Source organism: Haemaphysalis longicornis, unplaced genomic scaffold, assembly GCF_048455015.1.
Source record: "Haemaphysalis longicornis isolate Haplotype H1 unplaced genomic scaffold, Haemaphysalis longicornis Haplotype H1 scaffold_6, whole genome shotgun sequence".
NCBI classification, from domain to species: Eukaryota; Metazoa; Arthropoda; class Arachnida; order Ixodida; family Ixodidae; genus Haemaphysalis; species Haemaphysalis longicornis.
The window spans coordinates 45430653-45444703 of record NW_027526407.1 but is presented as its reverse complement, the minus strand read 5'-3'; the positions used below and the strand labels follow the sequence as shown (position 1 = coordinate 45444703).

General features: G+C 45.0%; 1 protein-coding gene across 4 annotated transcripts in view; it reads left to right on the top strand.

The window, feature by feature from the left end:
- Positions 1-12901, top strand: part of LOC144142556 (b(0,+)-type amino acid transporter 1-like) — a 42090-nt gene extending 29189 nt beyond the window's left edge. For all 4 annotated transcript variants that reach the window (XM_077674146.1, XM_077674144.1, XM_077674145.1 and 1 more), the window contains 3 exons: positions 3227-3352; positions 4350-4446; positions 6155-12901. In XM_077674146.1, the coding sequence (XP_077530272.1) occupies positions 3227-3352; positions 4350-4446; positions 6155-6914 (983 nt within the window). In that variant the 3' untranslated portion in view covers positions 6915-12901. The remainder of the gene's footprint in view (positions 1-3226; positions 3353-4349; positions 4447-6154) is intronic.
- Positions 12902-14051: the final 1150 nt, after the last annotated feature.

The window sequence follows — 14051 nt, the reverse complement described above, 5'->3', positions numbered from 1 at the left end:
ACTATGGTTGAAAAAACATGAGGTGCTTACTGGGGTGACCCCTATGCAGAAAAAGTCTACTAGTAACTTTCGGAGGGAGGCCGCAGAATAGCCCTTGTTTCCCCGCAGGCACAATGGGACAGTGCACGCTTCACGCATCCATGCTCGTCTGGAATGCTGGGATTTTGTAGTGCACATACCGCACCTGCACACACTGGCCATCCGCACTGCACGGTGGTTACTCGGGTGACCACCAAATTCAGTGACACGGCGCTCTGTACTATTTGATTGCCGCGCTTATTTTCTAGCTTGTTTAGTATTAGCTACTTATGCAGCATGTTATCGCATGCTATCAACTCAGCAAGGAGATTTATCCCGCAAAAAAATAAAGAAGAGGTGGTTACCTGGGGTGACCACTGTGCCGGAAAGAGTTAGGGTGAAAGCATCACATACCGCATCCAATGCGACAAGTGACGCCGTTGTCATCTGTGAGCACCAAAATGGTCAAAATTGCCTCGGTGATAAATAAAAAATAAACGTATAAAAACACGTTTGGGTGCGGGTGGGATTTGAGCACGAGTCGCCAGGGCAAAAGCTCAGTGCTTTGCAGTGCACCAACACAGCACTCTGCCGTGATAGAACATGAATTATCCTAGTGAGCGCCACTTGAAAAGTCAAGGTGACATGGCAGCAGTAGAACTTGCGCCCTCGGAGGAGTGCTTCGACTGTGGGGAATATTTGGTGCGGATTGTGGCCTGTCTGCCTGTCGGAGTTTAGTTGTTTCAAAATATGTAGGAACGGAAACAAAGAAAAAGACGCAAACACAATGTACGATTAAAGAAGTCTGACAATCACCAGGTTTCCGTCTTCAAAAATGTGCCCGAACGCTAGGGGCCGTTAAAGCAAAACACAATTATACTCAATTTGAAAAAAAAATACACTAGTCTCTGGTAGCTGATGCATCTCCATTACAGCTCCGGTGGACGTCTTTTTAATTTCAAAAATGCGAGACATATAAAACGTTTTCATTTTTACGTTTCAGTGGCTTAATATGAGCACAAGCGACGTAAAATGTTCATAAAAACACATAGTAGTGATTGTATTAACTGCACGTTATCATTCAAGTAATGCGATGAAATGGACCTAGAGGCCACCCAACAGTAGCCCAGTCGTGTTTCGTGGTGATGGCTTATGATGGCGGCCGCCAATCAAATGTCGTAATAGAAAAACCACCGGAAAGTGGCGGGGAGTCGCCACTACTTTACGTGTTTTAATGTTACCGCCATTCTTTCTTTGTATATCTTGATAAGAATGTTGGTATTGTTATCGGGGCACATCAGACTTTGTAATGAATTAAATTTGTATTTTGTTCTAATAAAATCGTGTTGTATTGCCTACAGTATTCTGCGGATAAACGTAGTGATTGCTTGCGATCGAATATACAGCTATTCAAGTTCGCGGGCTGTGACACCCCCTAGTGAATTAATCGCTGATTGGCTCCTCGTAATTGCTGAAATCAACGTGTTGCATTCGTTCCGCTTTTTAGGCTGCCACGCTGTTTCCGGACTTACGGGTTATCATTTGTGTAGCCTTCATCGCAAAGTGGAACGCGAAGGATTTTAAAACACGGCATGGAAACGTCGTGTTGCTTTCCGCGTTTTTTTTTTTTTTGCGTGTGTTCGAGGGCACGGCCGAGAAGAGAACAATCTCACGCACTCTTTCGTGGTAGACTGCTGAAGAAACTCGCGATTCTGCTGAGAACAGCTTTACTTTGTGTTTCTTATTATGACGAGGGCAGTCGTGGCATTTTCCGCTCGGAGCGGGTTTGAAATTGGTGATGCATATTTTTCGAAACCCATTACACTTAATGTTTATACCGAGGCTGACTGCTGACTGGTAACTGCTTCAGCGATGAGTTAGTTAACGGTTTAGCGCTAAACGCTTCATAATTACCTTGCGCGTCCATACCTGTACTTGTGCAGGATGAGGATGGCGCAGGAAGTGCACGTAGCTCAAAATCTAAAATTTCCCCCTAAAATATTAAGATATGTGCTTAGTTTGTCCTACAACGTCAGTTTTGTTTTTCTTTCTGCAAGTAATGTGCATAATATAGCATTCGCAATTTCAATAAAAACAACATGACGTCCCTCCTTTCGAAGTATGAGCAGCCCTAGGTGGCATACCAGAGCGGATAAATAGGACAGACCCAAGCCTGCGCATTTCGCTAACACTGTTATTCAACTAATGGTCCTTGACATCTTTTTGTGGAAGCGTGGTGCACTTCTAGATGATAACCATAACAATTAGTTTTCGCCACTCGTTTGGCCAAGCCACGGTGAGGCAAAGCTGCGAACATAAATTTTCTAAAATGAAAAGAAAACTCGGGTAAATGCTTCTGTACATTAAATACCCTGAAAAATTAAAATGAGCTTTTCCCCTATGTGAGCCCGGGGGACCAGTGAAGCTTTTTAGGACACGGCACAGAGGTGTCAGAAGTTAAATGAAAGGAATGAGGAATTTGTTGCTCTTGAGCGTTCATAGCGGTCATTCTTACGACAGACAGATACGAACGTGGACAGACCTTTATTTGAACACTACTGCTCTTGAAATTGGTGACTAAGGATAACTAATCCGCACAAATGCATATTCACTTGGTAAAACGTGAAAGCTAAAGGTCTGGGTCATTTTGTAACCTTGCGCATGGTGCTGTTATTCACTAATCTACCTCAAATGCATATTTAAATGATGAGACATGAGTTTGACGTCCACAATCATGCTGAACAGTGTGCGACTTTGGTGGTGGCCGCGTAGCAGTAGCGCACACACATGGACGTTCGTGTTCGAACGCTTCTTGATAAAGAACCGTCACACTTCAAATACATGTATATCCTCGAGGTTTTTGTGCTTCCGGGCATGAAAGCACTCCCAATCCTAGCTATATAGGCCTGACTTAAAACAAATTTGGAAGAATGAAGTCGATTATCTGACCGTGCATTGCGTTCTTATTTAGGCACTTGAACGTAAAATAATGAAAATGTAATTAAAATGTGCCTGCGTGGAGCGCTTCCGATCGACTGTAAAGCATTTAGATGATGCTGATAAGCGTAACCGACAGTATTACCAGTGGCGTTAGCACCTCTTTCCGAAGGGATTCCTGTGGGAGTTACGAGGTCAAATCTCAGCTTTGCTGCGTTTAGATGAGATAAATAATTGTAAAAAAAAAATATTTTTCCTTGCTTTGTTACAGCTGTAGCGACTGCTTTGAATGGAGTATCTCTTGGTATGTCATCAAAGCTACAAAACGCCCTTGTTGTATCAAAAATCTTGCTGCTCCTTTCCATCGTTGGAACAGCTGTAATAGTCGCTTTCACAGGTGAGGATATACCGATCATTTTGAAAGACCTTCTGCGAAGTTCAGTGAATATGCAATACTGAAGAGGCTTAGGAACAGTTGGTTCAACCCAATTATTGGCGTTTGGTTAGACAAGGAAAACGTCAAATTCTGGGAAAAGACAATGAACAGCTCGAAGACTTATACTTCCACTTGCATCAAGGTCATCATCATCAGTCTATCTACGTCCACTTCAGGACGAAGGCCCTTCCCATTGACCCCCGACGTCCCTTGTCCTTTGCTCTCCAAGTCCATTCTTCACTTCCTTGCATTCTAAGTGTATAGCCCTTTAGGGGCTCGCCTTGGTGTCGTAGTTCGCTGTAACGCTCGATGTCAAGCGGCTGCCGAAATCAGGCAGCGCAACGAGATAACGGACCCAAGTAGATCCCGGCGTAGCCGTCGTAGGGCGTCCCGCAGAGGGTTCGAAAGGCAAGCGGTTTAAATAGCATAAGCGTTCGAAACTCGTGAACCGCTGGCGCTTGTCATACATCTCCCCGTTGTTTAGCGCAAAGAAAACTGGAGATAAATTTCAGGCAAAATATACTTAATTAACACGCAGTGACCGCAGTCCCTTAGGAATGCTCGTTGGGTTGGTTTTTGCGATAGTAAGTGAAAAAAAGTGGCAGTGTAACGCCGGCACGTGCGGGAGAAAAAACACGCACAAAAATAACAGAACTCCCGGTGTCGCTGTTTCACGCATGGGGTGCGCGCGGGCACTGCGGAGGCGGGAAATCTAAATGGCATTCTATGGTAGTAGTGAGCGGATAATGGAGCTACAGCCCGTTATGACGAATCACTACTCTGCACTTCCGACAGCTTTCACGTTGAGAGGAACGGCGTTAATTTTTTTCTCACCAGTTTTCTCTGCATACTTTATGTGACAAAACACCCATTGCCAAATAAAAGAAATGTGAAGGCAGAGTATACAATTTTGGGCTTCTTACCTGATGCTAAAAACGAACATAAATGTTGCTTTCAGGCACGAATTATTTCCGCAGCCCCTACTTCTCGAGCGATACAACGGTTGGTGGGCTGGCCAATGCCTATTTTGCGGCATACGTGACTACAGAAGGAGGGTGAGTGGGAGCTTCTAATTGCACGCTAATAACTAACGGAATTAACAAAAACACAAAAATCATGCATTTTTCTTAAAAATTGATATATCAGTGGAAATATACGGAACTTGAACTACTCCACAGACGTCCTCCTCATAGCAGTAATATGAGTAGAGCAGAGCCAGAACACCGCTTTGGTTTTGCAAGAACTAAAGCCACCGAGCGGCTGTTTTCATAACCCTACCCACCTCCTTCAAATTAGCACTTAAAAGACATGACTCAAAAAGCGGCCATGTTGAAGATATTACAGCCGGTCAAAGGAGAAAACATCACTCCAATGTTCCGCCCAGAGCCAATTTTGTAGTCCACAAAACGCGGTGTATGGTCAAAACCAGTGTAAACAAGAAGGTACTTTTTTGCCGCTAGTATTGATTGTCTGGTCGAAAGCGTTCATAGTCATTTGCGGAGTAAACTTTCTTGTTAGCGGCGACCGAGTGGCTGTTTTTTTTTCTGCTCAAATACTGCGTAATATAGGTGATTGAGATGAACAAAAATAACCGCAAAGAAATGATTTAATACTGCTTCGCGAGGCAAGGAAAAATACCATGTTGTCACAAAATCTTGTAAGAAGAAAAAGTGGAATGGTCTGAATGGTCTTCACCATTCCAAAAAGTTGAATGGTGAAGAAGTCAGTGGAAGGGTCTGTTGTTTCTGCTGAAAAAGCAACATTACAAATTAGGTTCTGCGCATGTCTGTACGGGACAAAATGAGTACTAAAAAAAGGGGGCGTCTTTTGCCCGAGTGGTGGTTTTTCAACGTCAGGTTCTATTTAGTACAACGCCCATATCCTTAAAAATTTATGGAACATATTAAAACTGTAAATAAACTAAAGTATAACTGAAAGCTCCCGAGATTGATTTGTTCTACTGGGCGCACAGCGACTTTCTTCGGGATCTACCTGTTTTAAAGGGACCCTGCAACATTTTCGATAAGCGCTTTCACTCTTTCCTTTGCGTCTGGAAGCACTGCGAAAGCTACATTTATCGCCAGCGCGGAGCGGCACTGCGTGATTTGTTCGTCGCACCAGATACGCCATCCGTTTATGCTTTGTTTTTGTGGCTTTATTTTTTAAGGTTCTATCGAAAAGCGTTCATCGCTGCAACTGAAGAAAAACCGGCCAACAGCCGCTACATGGCCTCAGTGACAGAATTCGGGCGCTCGAAGACCGTCAAGACCGAGAAAGAGAGAAAAATCTTTTTTGCGAGTTTCCAAGTTGTCTGATGGGCATAGAACAGTAATTTTTCGCTGAGGTCCATTGCGGCTCCCTAATTTAAGTACTGGGTGTCTTTGGTGACTACATTCTGCAAACATTTAGGATTTCAAAAAACTTTGAAAATCTGCTGCATGGTCCCTTTAAAGCGAAGCTTTCTATGCCTGACTGATGGCTTCCGATGTCGTGCCAAAACGCACTGAAAGAAAGCGAAGTAATGTGTTTCACAAAATGATGATAAGTGAAGGCACGCCAAGCGTCCAAAGAAAAAAAAAAACGCTTGCCGTGGCCGGGATCAAATCTGGAGCTGATGTCCATACTATTGCGACATTCCCACACGGCCAAAGCAGGTTGGGTTTCGGGCGCAGACTTTGACTCAAACTGAATGGGCGAAAGCTGCGCGACATAACCATCATTTCTTAAGAACGGCGCTTTGATTTCTTTTTCTTTTATTCATAGGGCGAGTGTGTGCTACATTGGTGAAGAAGTCAAGAATCCGGCACGGATACTTCCGTGGGCCCTCTTCCTTGGAATGCTGACAGTCGCCTCTCTCTACATTTTAACCAACATCGCCTACTTCATCGTTCTGGGAACAAACGAGATTCTCGCCAGTGAAGCAGTCGCGCTAACGTTCGGTGTGGAAAGCTGGGGCACCGCCGGCGCCGTAATTATGCCAATCGTGGTGTCGGTGAGCGCGTTCGGAACCCTATCTGCCGGTTTCTTCAGTAATAGCAGACTCGCTTTTGCTGCCGCCAGGAAGGGTCACCTTCCGTTCTTCCTGTCTTTGGTGTCCGTCAAGACGTCCGTCCCCACCGCTTCCCTCTTTCTCCGTGGTGCCATTGCATCCGCCCTCAACCTCATTGGATCTCTTCGGGCTGCAGTCAATATCTACATGTTGTTCACAGCCATCTTTAACATGTTGACCATGCTCGCTCTCGTGAGGCTTCGATTCACCATGAAGCACGCACCAAGGACAATAAAAGTCCCCTACATCTTCGTCGCGCTAACATTCTTGGTGAACTTGGGCGCCGTTGTGCTAGGATTCATGCAAAGCACAGATTACATCATCATTGTTGTTGTGGGAGGCGTGCTTGTGAGTGGTGTGATAGTGTATTTTGTATTTCACGTTTTCAAGTGTGCCTTGCCTGGATCTCGAAGTGTGTCGTTGTTTGTGCAAAAATTGTGTTTGTGCCAGCCGTGCATAAAACTGGATGCTTAGAAGCACGGCACTCGTTTTTTAGATGCCGAGTACAGTTGGTGTGCATAATTGCAATGCAATGAGACGCAGGGTACAGGATGTCAGACCCAAATACCTTCCGTATCTCTCATGAATGCCTTTGAGTGTCCTGGTATCTGGACAACCTTTATCACACACGGTTGAAAAATGATGAACAAAAAATTATAGCATAACAAAATGCCTGGTTGCTGGCCTAGATATACACAAGCGAATTTACGCTAGGGTTGACTAAACTGTGGTGGGTGTTTGTATTTTTTGTTTGTAAAACTTCTACACGTACAATCGTTGTAGACACAAAAACTGGGCGCAAACATAGCATTCGGTGGGTATAAAAGCTACATTTCTACTGAAAAAACGTCCTGCTAATGGTCATCGTTTTCAATCAATGGAGCGGCAGACATGGTGAGATACAGTTTTAGGCGACGAAAAACATTAGTAAACGACATTATCTGCAATTTCAGGGTGATACTGAATAAAATATTGAATGCGGTGAATTTTATCAAAATGAAAACGAAATTGCAGTTAAATATGATTGGACAAATTACCATGCTCGTTAACATAATTTCGAGAAACGAAGATATTTTAACCGAGGAAAACCAGTGCCGTTGGCGCGAGTCGCTTGCCATAAAAAAATCTGTAAATTGCGCCGTGGCCGAGGAAATCACCAGCCCGAGCTTAACAACGTGTAGTTTTCTAAATAGCAGTGTCCCTGTAATTGCCCAATGTTATGATTGCACCTGTACATAATCAACTGAGAAGTGGCATCTCTGTATATAATATTTTTTGGTAAAGTTGTTCCCCGACTAATTCGTGAGGCACCATTGCAAAAAGCAATGAAGCCATGCCTTTTAAATTCCACAATATTTAAAAGCCAACTCCACTCTAAATTTGAACCTCTTGAAAACGCAATTTTCTTAGTCTGTCTATACAAATACTGCAAAATCAATACAGGAGAGCTGAAATCCGTGACGCCGACGACCATAAAAAATCAGTGATTTTGAAACAGAAATTATAGAGAGCGGGACCATTACGGCCAGGTTGAACTGACGTTCCAGCCGGCCCAGCCGGTGAGCGAGCGGCCGCACGTGTCTGGCCAGGCGGCCGGTGAAAACCTGCGCGTAACGCTTCGCTCTCGCCGCAGTCATAGGAGAAGCGAGCCCTGCAGAGCTCGACCGGTTCTCCTGACTGGCCGTAGGAAAAAGCGTGGGGCCGGCCGCAATGTCCCTTCTGCTTCATGGCTGTTTGCGCGACCGTGGCCGGTGCAGCGTCGCCTGCGATTTAAACGCTTCTAATTAATTAAACCCGCATTTCACGGGGCTACCAGTCATGTCCCGGTTCGTGTTAGGGTACGTAATGTACGTTCAAAGTGAATTCGGCAGAGGTGAAATCTGTGTGCAGTTGGCTCTTAAAGTGAAGTTTTATTCATGGCTGCGTTCTTAAAACAGCAGAGAATAGGTTTTTTCCTCTTACGTGTGAAATAAATCACCGATGACTGCTTCCAAGGCCTTAGGGTAATTTGTATCGATCTCAGCCTTTCTACAGAACGAACTCATTTCGGCACTCACTGTCAGTCTTTAATGCTACCAAACCTCTTTATAATAACTGCTGTTTCAAAATTTTGGCGCCCAACAACGTGTCTCCGTTTAGAGAATATTGAAGGACTATTGACACGCATTGTATTTCCCTGCTACACATAAGCCGGTATTCTGAGTCCTTCCTCCACTCAAGCCTCCAGTGGAGGAGATCCTTGAAAGCGATTTCCCCATGCATAAGCATTGCGGAATCCTCCCCTCAGCCGAGTGGAGGGAACAAATGGAGTGAAGGAGGGACTCAGAATACGGCCCATAGTCTTGTTTCCATTCACACTCGAGATTTCAACTTTGTGCATTGGGATGATCTGCCTAGCATGCGCACAATGCGTGACCTGATTTCCCCTTTTTTGGCCTAACCCAGATAACTGAAACATTTACTTGCACCCAGCACACCGCTTTCTAATAATCTTTCTGCTTACGAAGAGGCCACCCAAACCTTGGCAGGCAGCTATTAAGTGCCTACTGTAGCAACGTGGTGTTATCAACGTTGGTTGGCATATTTTTATTGCTTAAGTATTTTTATGAGGGCTCAACGAGAATTACAGCCATTTCGTCTGCAATGCAATCTGTCACACCATTGATGTATAAGAAACTAATAAATACAAGACTCCAGGGCTTTCAACACCTGAATTTAGAGGCCCCTGAAAATGTCTTTTCAGCCATGCAGTTGAGCGAAGTTGTGAAACTTAGTTTAAAGAACACACTGTGGAGCGTTTCTAGGGTACCGCAAAATTTCATGAGGGTGTTAATGAAAAGGTTCTGAATATTTGACATTTCAGTGCCAGGCTGCTTGTATTTACGGTGCGAAACTCCATTTTTGTATATAGTTGAGAAGCCGACTTGAGATAGTCGTACGCTTTTGTTTAATAATTTCAACTTAGAAAAGTCTGCATTTTTTGTATCAGCACTTTTGCTCAAGGACAAATTGTTAACCTAGACAATGGCAATATAGTTTTAGGTGTCTTTTATTATTATTCCGCGTACGCATTATTACATCCCATCATATTTCTATTACAACAGTTTAGAGGTGCAGTGTGCATTTACTATTGTTTGTTTCGGTGTACTTCGTGCATCCGTATCTTGGCCGCTAAATCTATTGCTGTCTTTCTACATTTCTGTTACATATGTCAATTCTTGTGCGTCGAGCTTGCATGAGCATTCCTTCGTATGCTGCGTTTTCGATATTTCATTGTTTAAAGGGACTCTGCAGCCCATCTGATCAACCAACGCTTTCACGCTTTTCTTCGCGCGTGGTAGCAGTGGAGAAGCCATAGTCGTCGCTAGCACGGAGCGGCACTGCGTGATTTTCTCCAAGTAGCAGATGCACCTTCCATTTCTGCTTTGATTTGATGGATTTCTTTTTAAAGAGGCTATCGAGAGGCCGCAGCGGCTGCTTTTCTGATGGAGGCGAAAAGCAAAAACGCCCGTGTGTACAAGATTTCTGTGCACGTTATAGATCCCCAGGTGGTCAAAATTAATCCGGAGCCCTCCACAACGGTGCGCCTCATCGCGTGCGTTGCGTCGGTGTGTTAAACCTTACAATTCAACTAGTATTTAAGTTACCTGGAGGGCATAGAGGAGTAATTTCGGTGCTGAGGTACTTTGCGACCCCGTAATCTAAGTGCTGGATGTGTTGGTTGACTACGTTCTCACAGCATTTAAGATTTCGAAAAAAAAGTTGAAAAACCCGTTGCAGGTTCCATTTAATTCTGCATACTACAACCTTTGTTGTTTTAGAGTTGAACAGGAACAATTTATATATATATCAACTGTCCTGTACATAAGCTCTTCTTTTCCACCCTACGTCAGCGGCGTGTCAAGGGCAGCTACGATGATTGACCACTTGAAAATAAGCAAAAACAAATATTCTGTTTCATTTCATTTTCATTTCAGTTTTACTATTTACAGTCTCATCAACCATTAAATAACATCTTTTCTGGCGCTCTTTGCCCTTAGTCGACCTTGCGCCATAAAAATCCAACCATCATCATCATTTTCGTTTCATTTATTTTCCCCTCAGGGTATGGATACATTATAGAGAGGGGGGGTTACAACCATAACCAATTGACTACAGATGCACTGCTCGTAATTAAACAGCAACAATAGAACAATTTCATAAAGGAATAAAGGAAGTACAATTCAGGTGCACAGTGGTGAATTCATTCGGCAGCATTTCAAGCGTATATAAAATATATATGGTCTTAATCAATAACATGACCATCATACAAAGCACTCCAAGGTATACAATTCGGGTACACAGTGGGAATTTATTCCGAGTTATTTAAAGCATTCTTAAATAGATCAGGGTTTTTAATACTTGTTAATAAGCTCGGTAGATTGTTCCAATCCTTGCACGTTTTCGGAAAGAATGATGTGGAATGTGTGACCGTATTCGAATGAGGTACATAGACTTTATGTGAGTGATCTCGGCGAGGTGACACGTAAGGCGGTGGACGAATCCATGAATTGGGAAACGTGAAGTTATGGTGATAAATTTTATGAGACGCAAATTCGTGAGTGTTTTCGGCGAGTCAAGAGCTTCGAACGCCTAAAGTTGTTTTTCCTTTAGGTGACGCTTGCAGTTCTGTGATAATTAGATAGGATAAAACAGGCGGCGCGATTTTGTACAATATCGACTGAATGTATTATTGTCATTTGAACCGGATTCCAAATAGAAGAAGCATACTATAATTTAGAGCGGACGAAGCTAGAGTATAAAAGTAATTTTACGGAGAAAGGTGCGAGAGAAAAATTTCTACGGAGGTAGCCTAGAGTTAGGTTAGCCTCGGAGGTTATGCTTTCTATATGTAGGTTGCATGAAAGATTGTTAGTAATAAGAATGCTAAGATACTTGTAAGAGAGAGCGGTCTGTAAAGGGAAATCGTTAAGACTGTAATAGGGTGGTGTCTGATTATTGCGGGAAATTCACATTGACCTGCATTTTGAGACAACGGCACATCATCAGCAAGCGGGAAACGATATGGCCCCGAGTAAACTGGCACCATGCAAAATGTCCCTTTAAAATTTTGAGCTGCGACAGAAGCGACCTAGGAAGTTCGGTATGCAAGTTAGTGAATGCTGTGCTACAAAAAATTGGTCCCAGCATGCAAGAAGTATCACAGAGGTGGTTTACGATATCGGATTATCATGTTGAGCTAGCTATGTCAGACAAACGGGAAGATGCGCCAATATAAAACTTAAGGAACATGAACGGGCCATAAACAACAAAGACGAACTCTCACACTTGGCGACCTATTGTGACGAGTGTGGATACACGGCAAGGTTTGGCGCTACCACGCGCTTGTCCAAACATACTTGTCAAGAAACCAGGGAGATACTCGAAGCCTACATAATCAAAACACGAAGTGACAAATATCTCAGCCAGCCATCCCTAGGATTCTCGCTGCAAGAAGTAGCATATCTAGAAAAGAACATGTGATGCAATTCATAGTATCAGTGTGTAACATGCGCCGGTAGTGTAAATATATATTCTTTTTTTTTAAATAAATTTAAGTTGTGTGTTTAAATAAGTCCTTCCTTCATGTCTTGTTTCGCCTAATGAAGATGAAGTTAGTGAATATAACTGTGTATGTATAGAAGGCTACGTCTTTAGGCAATAAATGTGTCCTTTCATTTAAACAGAACTTTTCTTGCCCCGCTCTGATATCTGGAGTTTCGGGCTGTCAGTGCGGCTAAGGCGGACAATAAATAAGAACATTCCACACCTACAAAGCTTTATTAAGTACCTAAGGTGCATTGAATCACCCCCAAAAATAAACGTGCATTGTTCAGCACTTATGCAGTTTAAAGGCTATCCATACAGTCAGTCTGATTGTGGCAAACAGAGAGAGAGAAAACATCTTTATTTGTCCTGCAAACGCGACGCGGCGTCACGTCGTGCCAGCCGGCCACTCGGCTTCCGTCACCTACTTATGCCTTACCCCCGGGTGGGGGTGACACTTTCGGGCGTTGAAGCTCGAGGGCGTCCGACACTTGCTGGACGGCCATGTGTTGTATCACGTAGTCTTTGCACGCCGTCGCACTGAGAAGGTACGGCGGGAACGTCTCTGCTGCAGTGGCCTCGCTCGGGTGTCTTCTGCAGTCCCACAGGATGTGGGCCGCCGTGGCCGTGTCTTTCTTGCACATCACACACACATCCCTGGGGTACACCTCCGGGCATATGTGTTTAGCTATCACTGGAGTCATCAGCGCACATGTTCGCAACTGCCTAAACACCACTGCTTCGCGTCGCGTTAGCTTAGGGTGGGGGGGGGACGTAGCGTCCGGCGGTTAGTCCGGTACCACTCCAGGGTGTCCTTGTAGGGGGTGAGTGGCACCACCTCGTCGTCTTCCTCCGCCGCAAGTTGGGGGCTCACCCGCAGCGGTGGCTCAGTGGCTAAGGCGTTGCGCTGCTGAGCACAAGGTCGCGGATTCGATTCCCGGCCGCGGCGGCCGCTTTTCTGATGGAGGCGAAAAGCAAAAACGCCCGTGTGTACGAGATTTCGGCGGACGATAAAGATCCCCAGGTGGTCAAAATTAATCCGGAGCCCTCCACTACGGCGCGCCTCATCGCCCGGGTTGCGTCGGCGCGTTAAACCCTGCAATCAATCAATGAAGTTGGGGGCTCGGGCTCGCGCCGCGGCTGGTGAACGCGCGCGCCGCCCGGTCCGCCTCCTCGTTGCGGTTCTCGCCCGTGCGCAACGGGCCGGCGTGCGCCGGGAACCACTTAATAGTCACCGCTTATCGTCTGGGGAGTAGGGCCCCGCACACCCTCAACGCTGAGGGAGACACTATTCGTAGCTTAGTCCGAGGTCGCCTGTCTCACGTCACTGATCACTGTGGTGCACTCTCGGTTCGGAAGGGCTAATGCGATCGCCATCTCTTCGGCCTGGTCCGTGCTCTTGGCCCTGACGCTGCCGGCCATGTACAGCGCCCCGGTGGTGGCTGCTACCACCGCCGCGGCGTACGTGTTGGGCAAAGAAACCTTCAGTTTGGGTTTTGCCTAACTGGATCGAATTCGTTAACGTCGTTATCTCGGCAGGTACGTCCAATGTTCTATTTATGGCGCTGGAGCAAGAGATATTTAAATTTTTTGCAAATATACTGTTCGCATCGAAGCTAGTAATAAGGCAGCCTTTGTAGAATATCCATCTGTGTGCCCTTGACAGGGCTCTGAGCAACCAAGATATCTAGTATAGATATTAGACGGATCTGAGAAACGTTACCTTTCTAGACAAAATGCATTTTACCGCAAAAAAAAATACGCCGGGAAATACCGGTTATCAACTAATGATGTTGTTGCGCAGCGACTATGCAGACATGTAGAGCCGTCCAAAATCTTAACACGAGTGACAAAAAACGTGGGTTGGACTACCGCCACTGCCTCGAGACGATAAATATCCGGTGCAAGATAATGCTCTCCGTATGCTTATGGCAGCTGGTGGTGGCTGGTGCGTAAATCCTCTTTACTGCTAGTTCAGCGGATGAGTTTATACCATTGTACCTCGCGGATGCTACCTATTCCGCA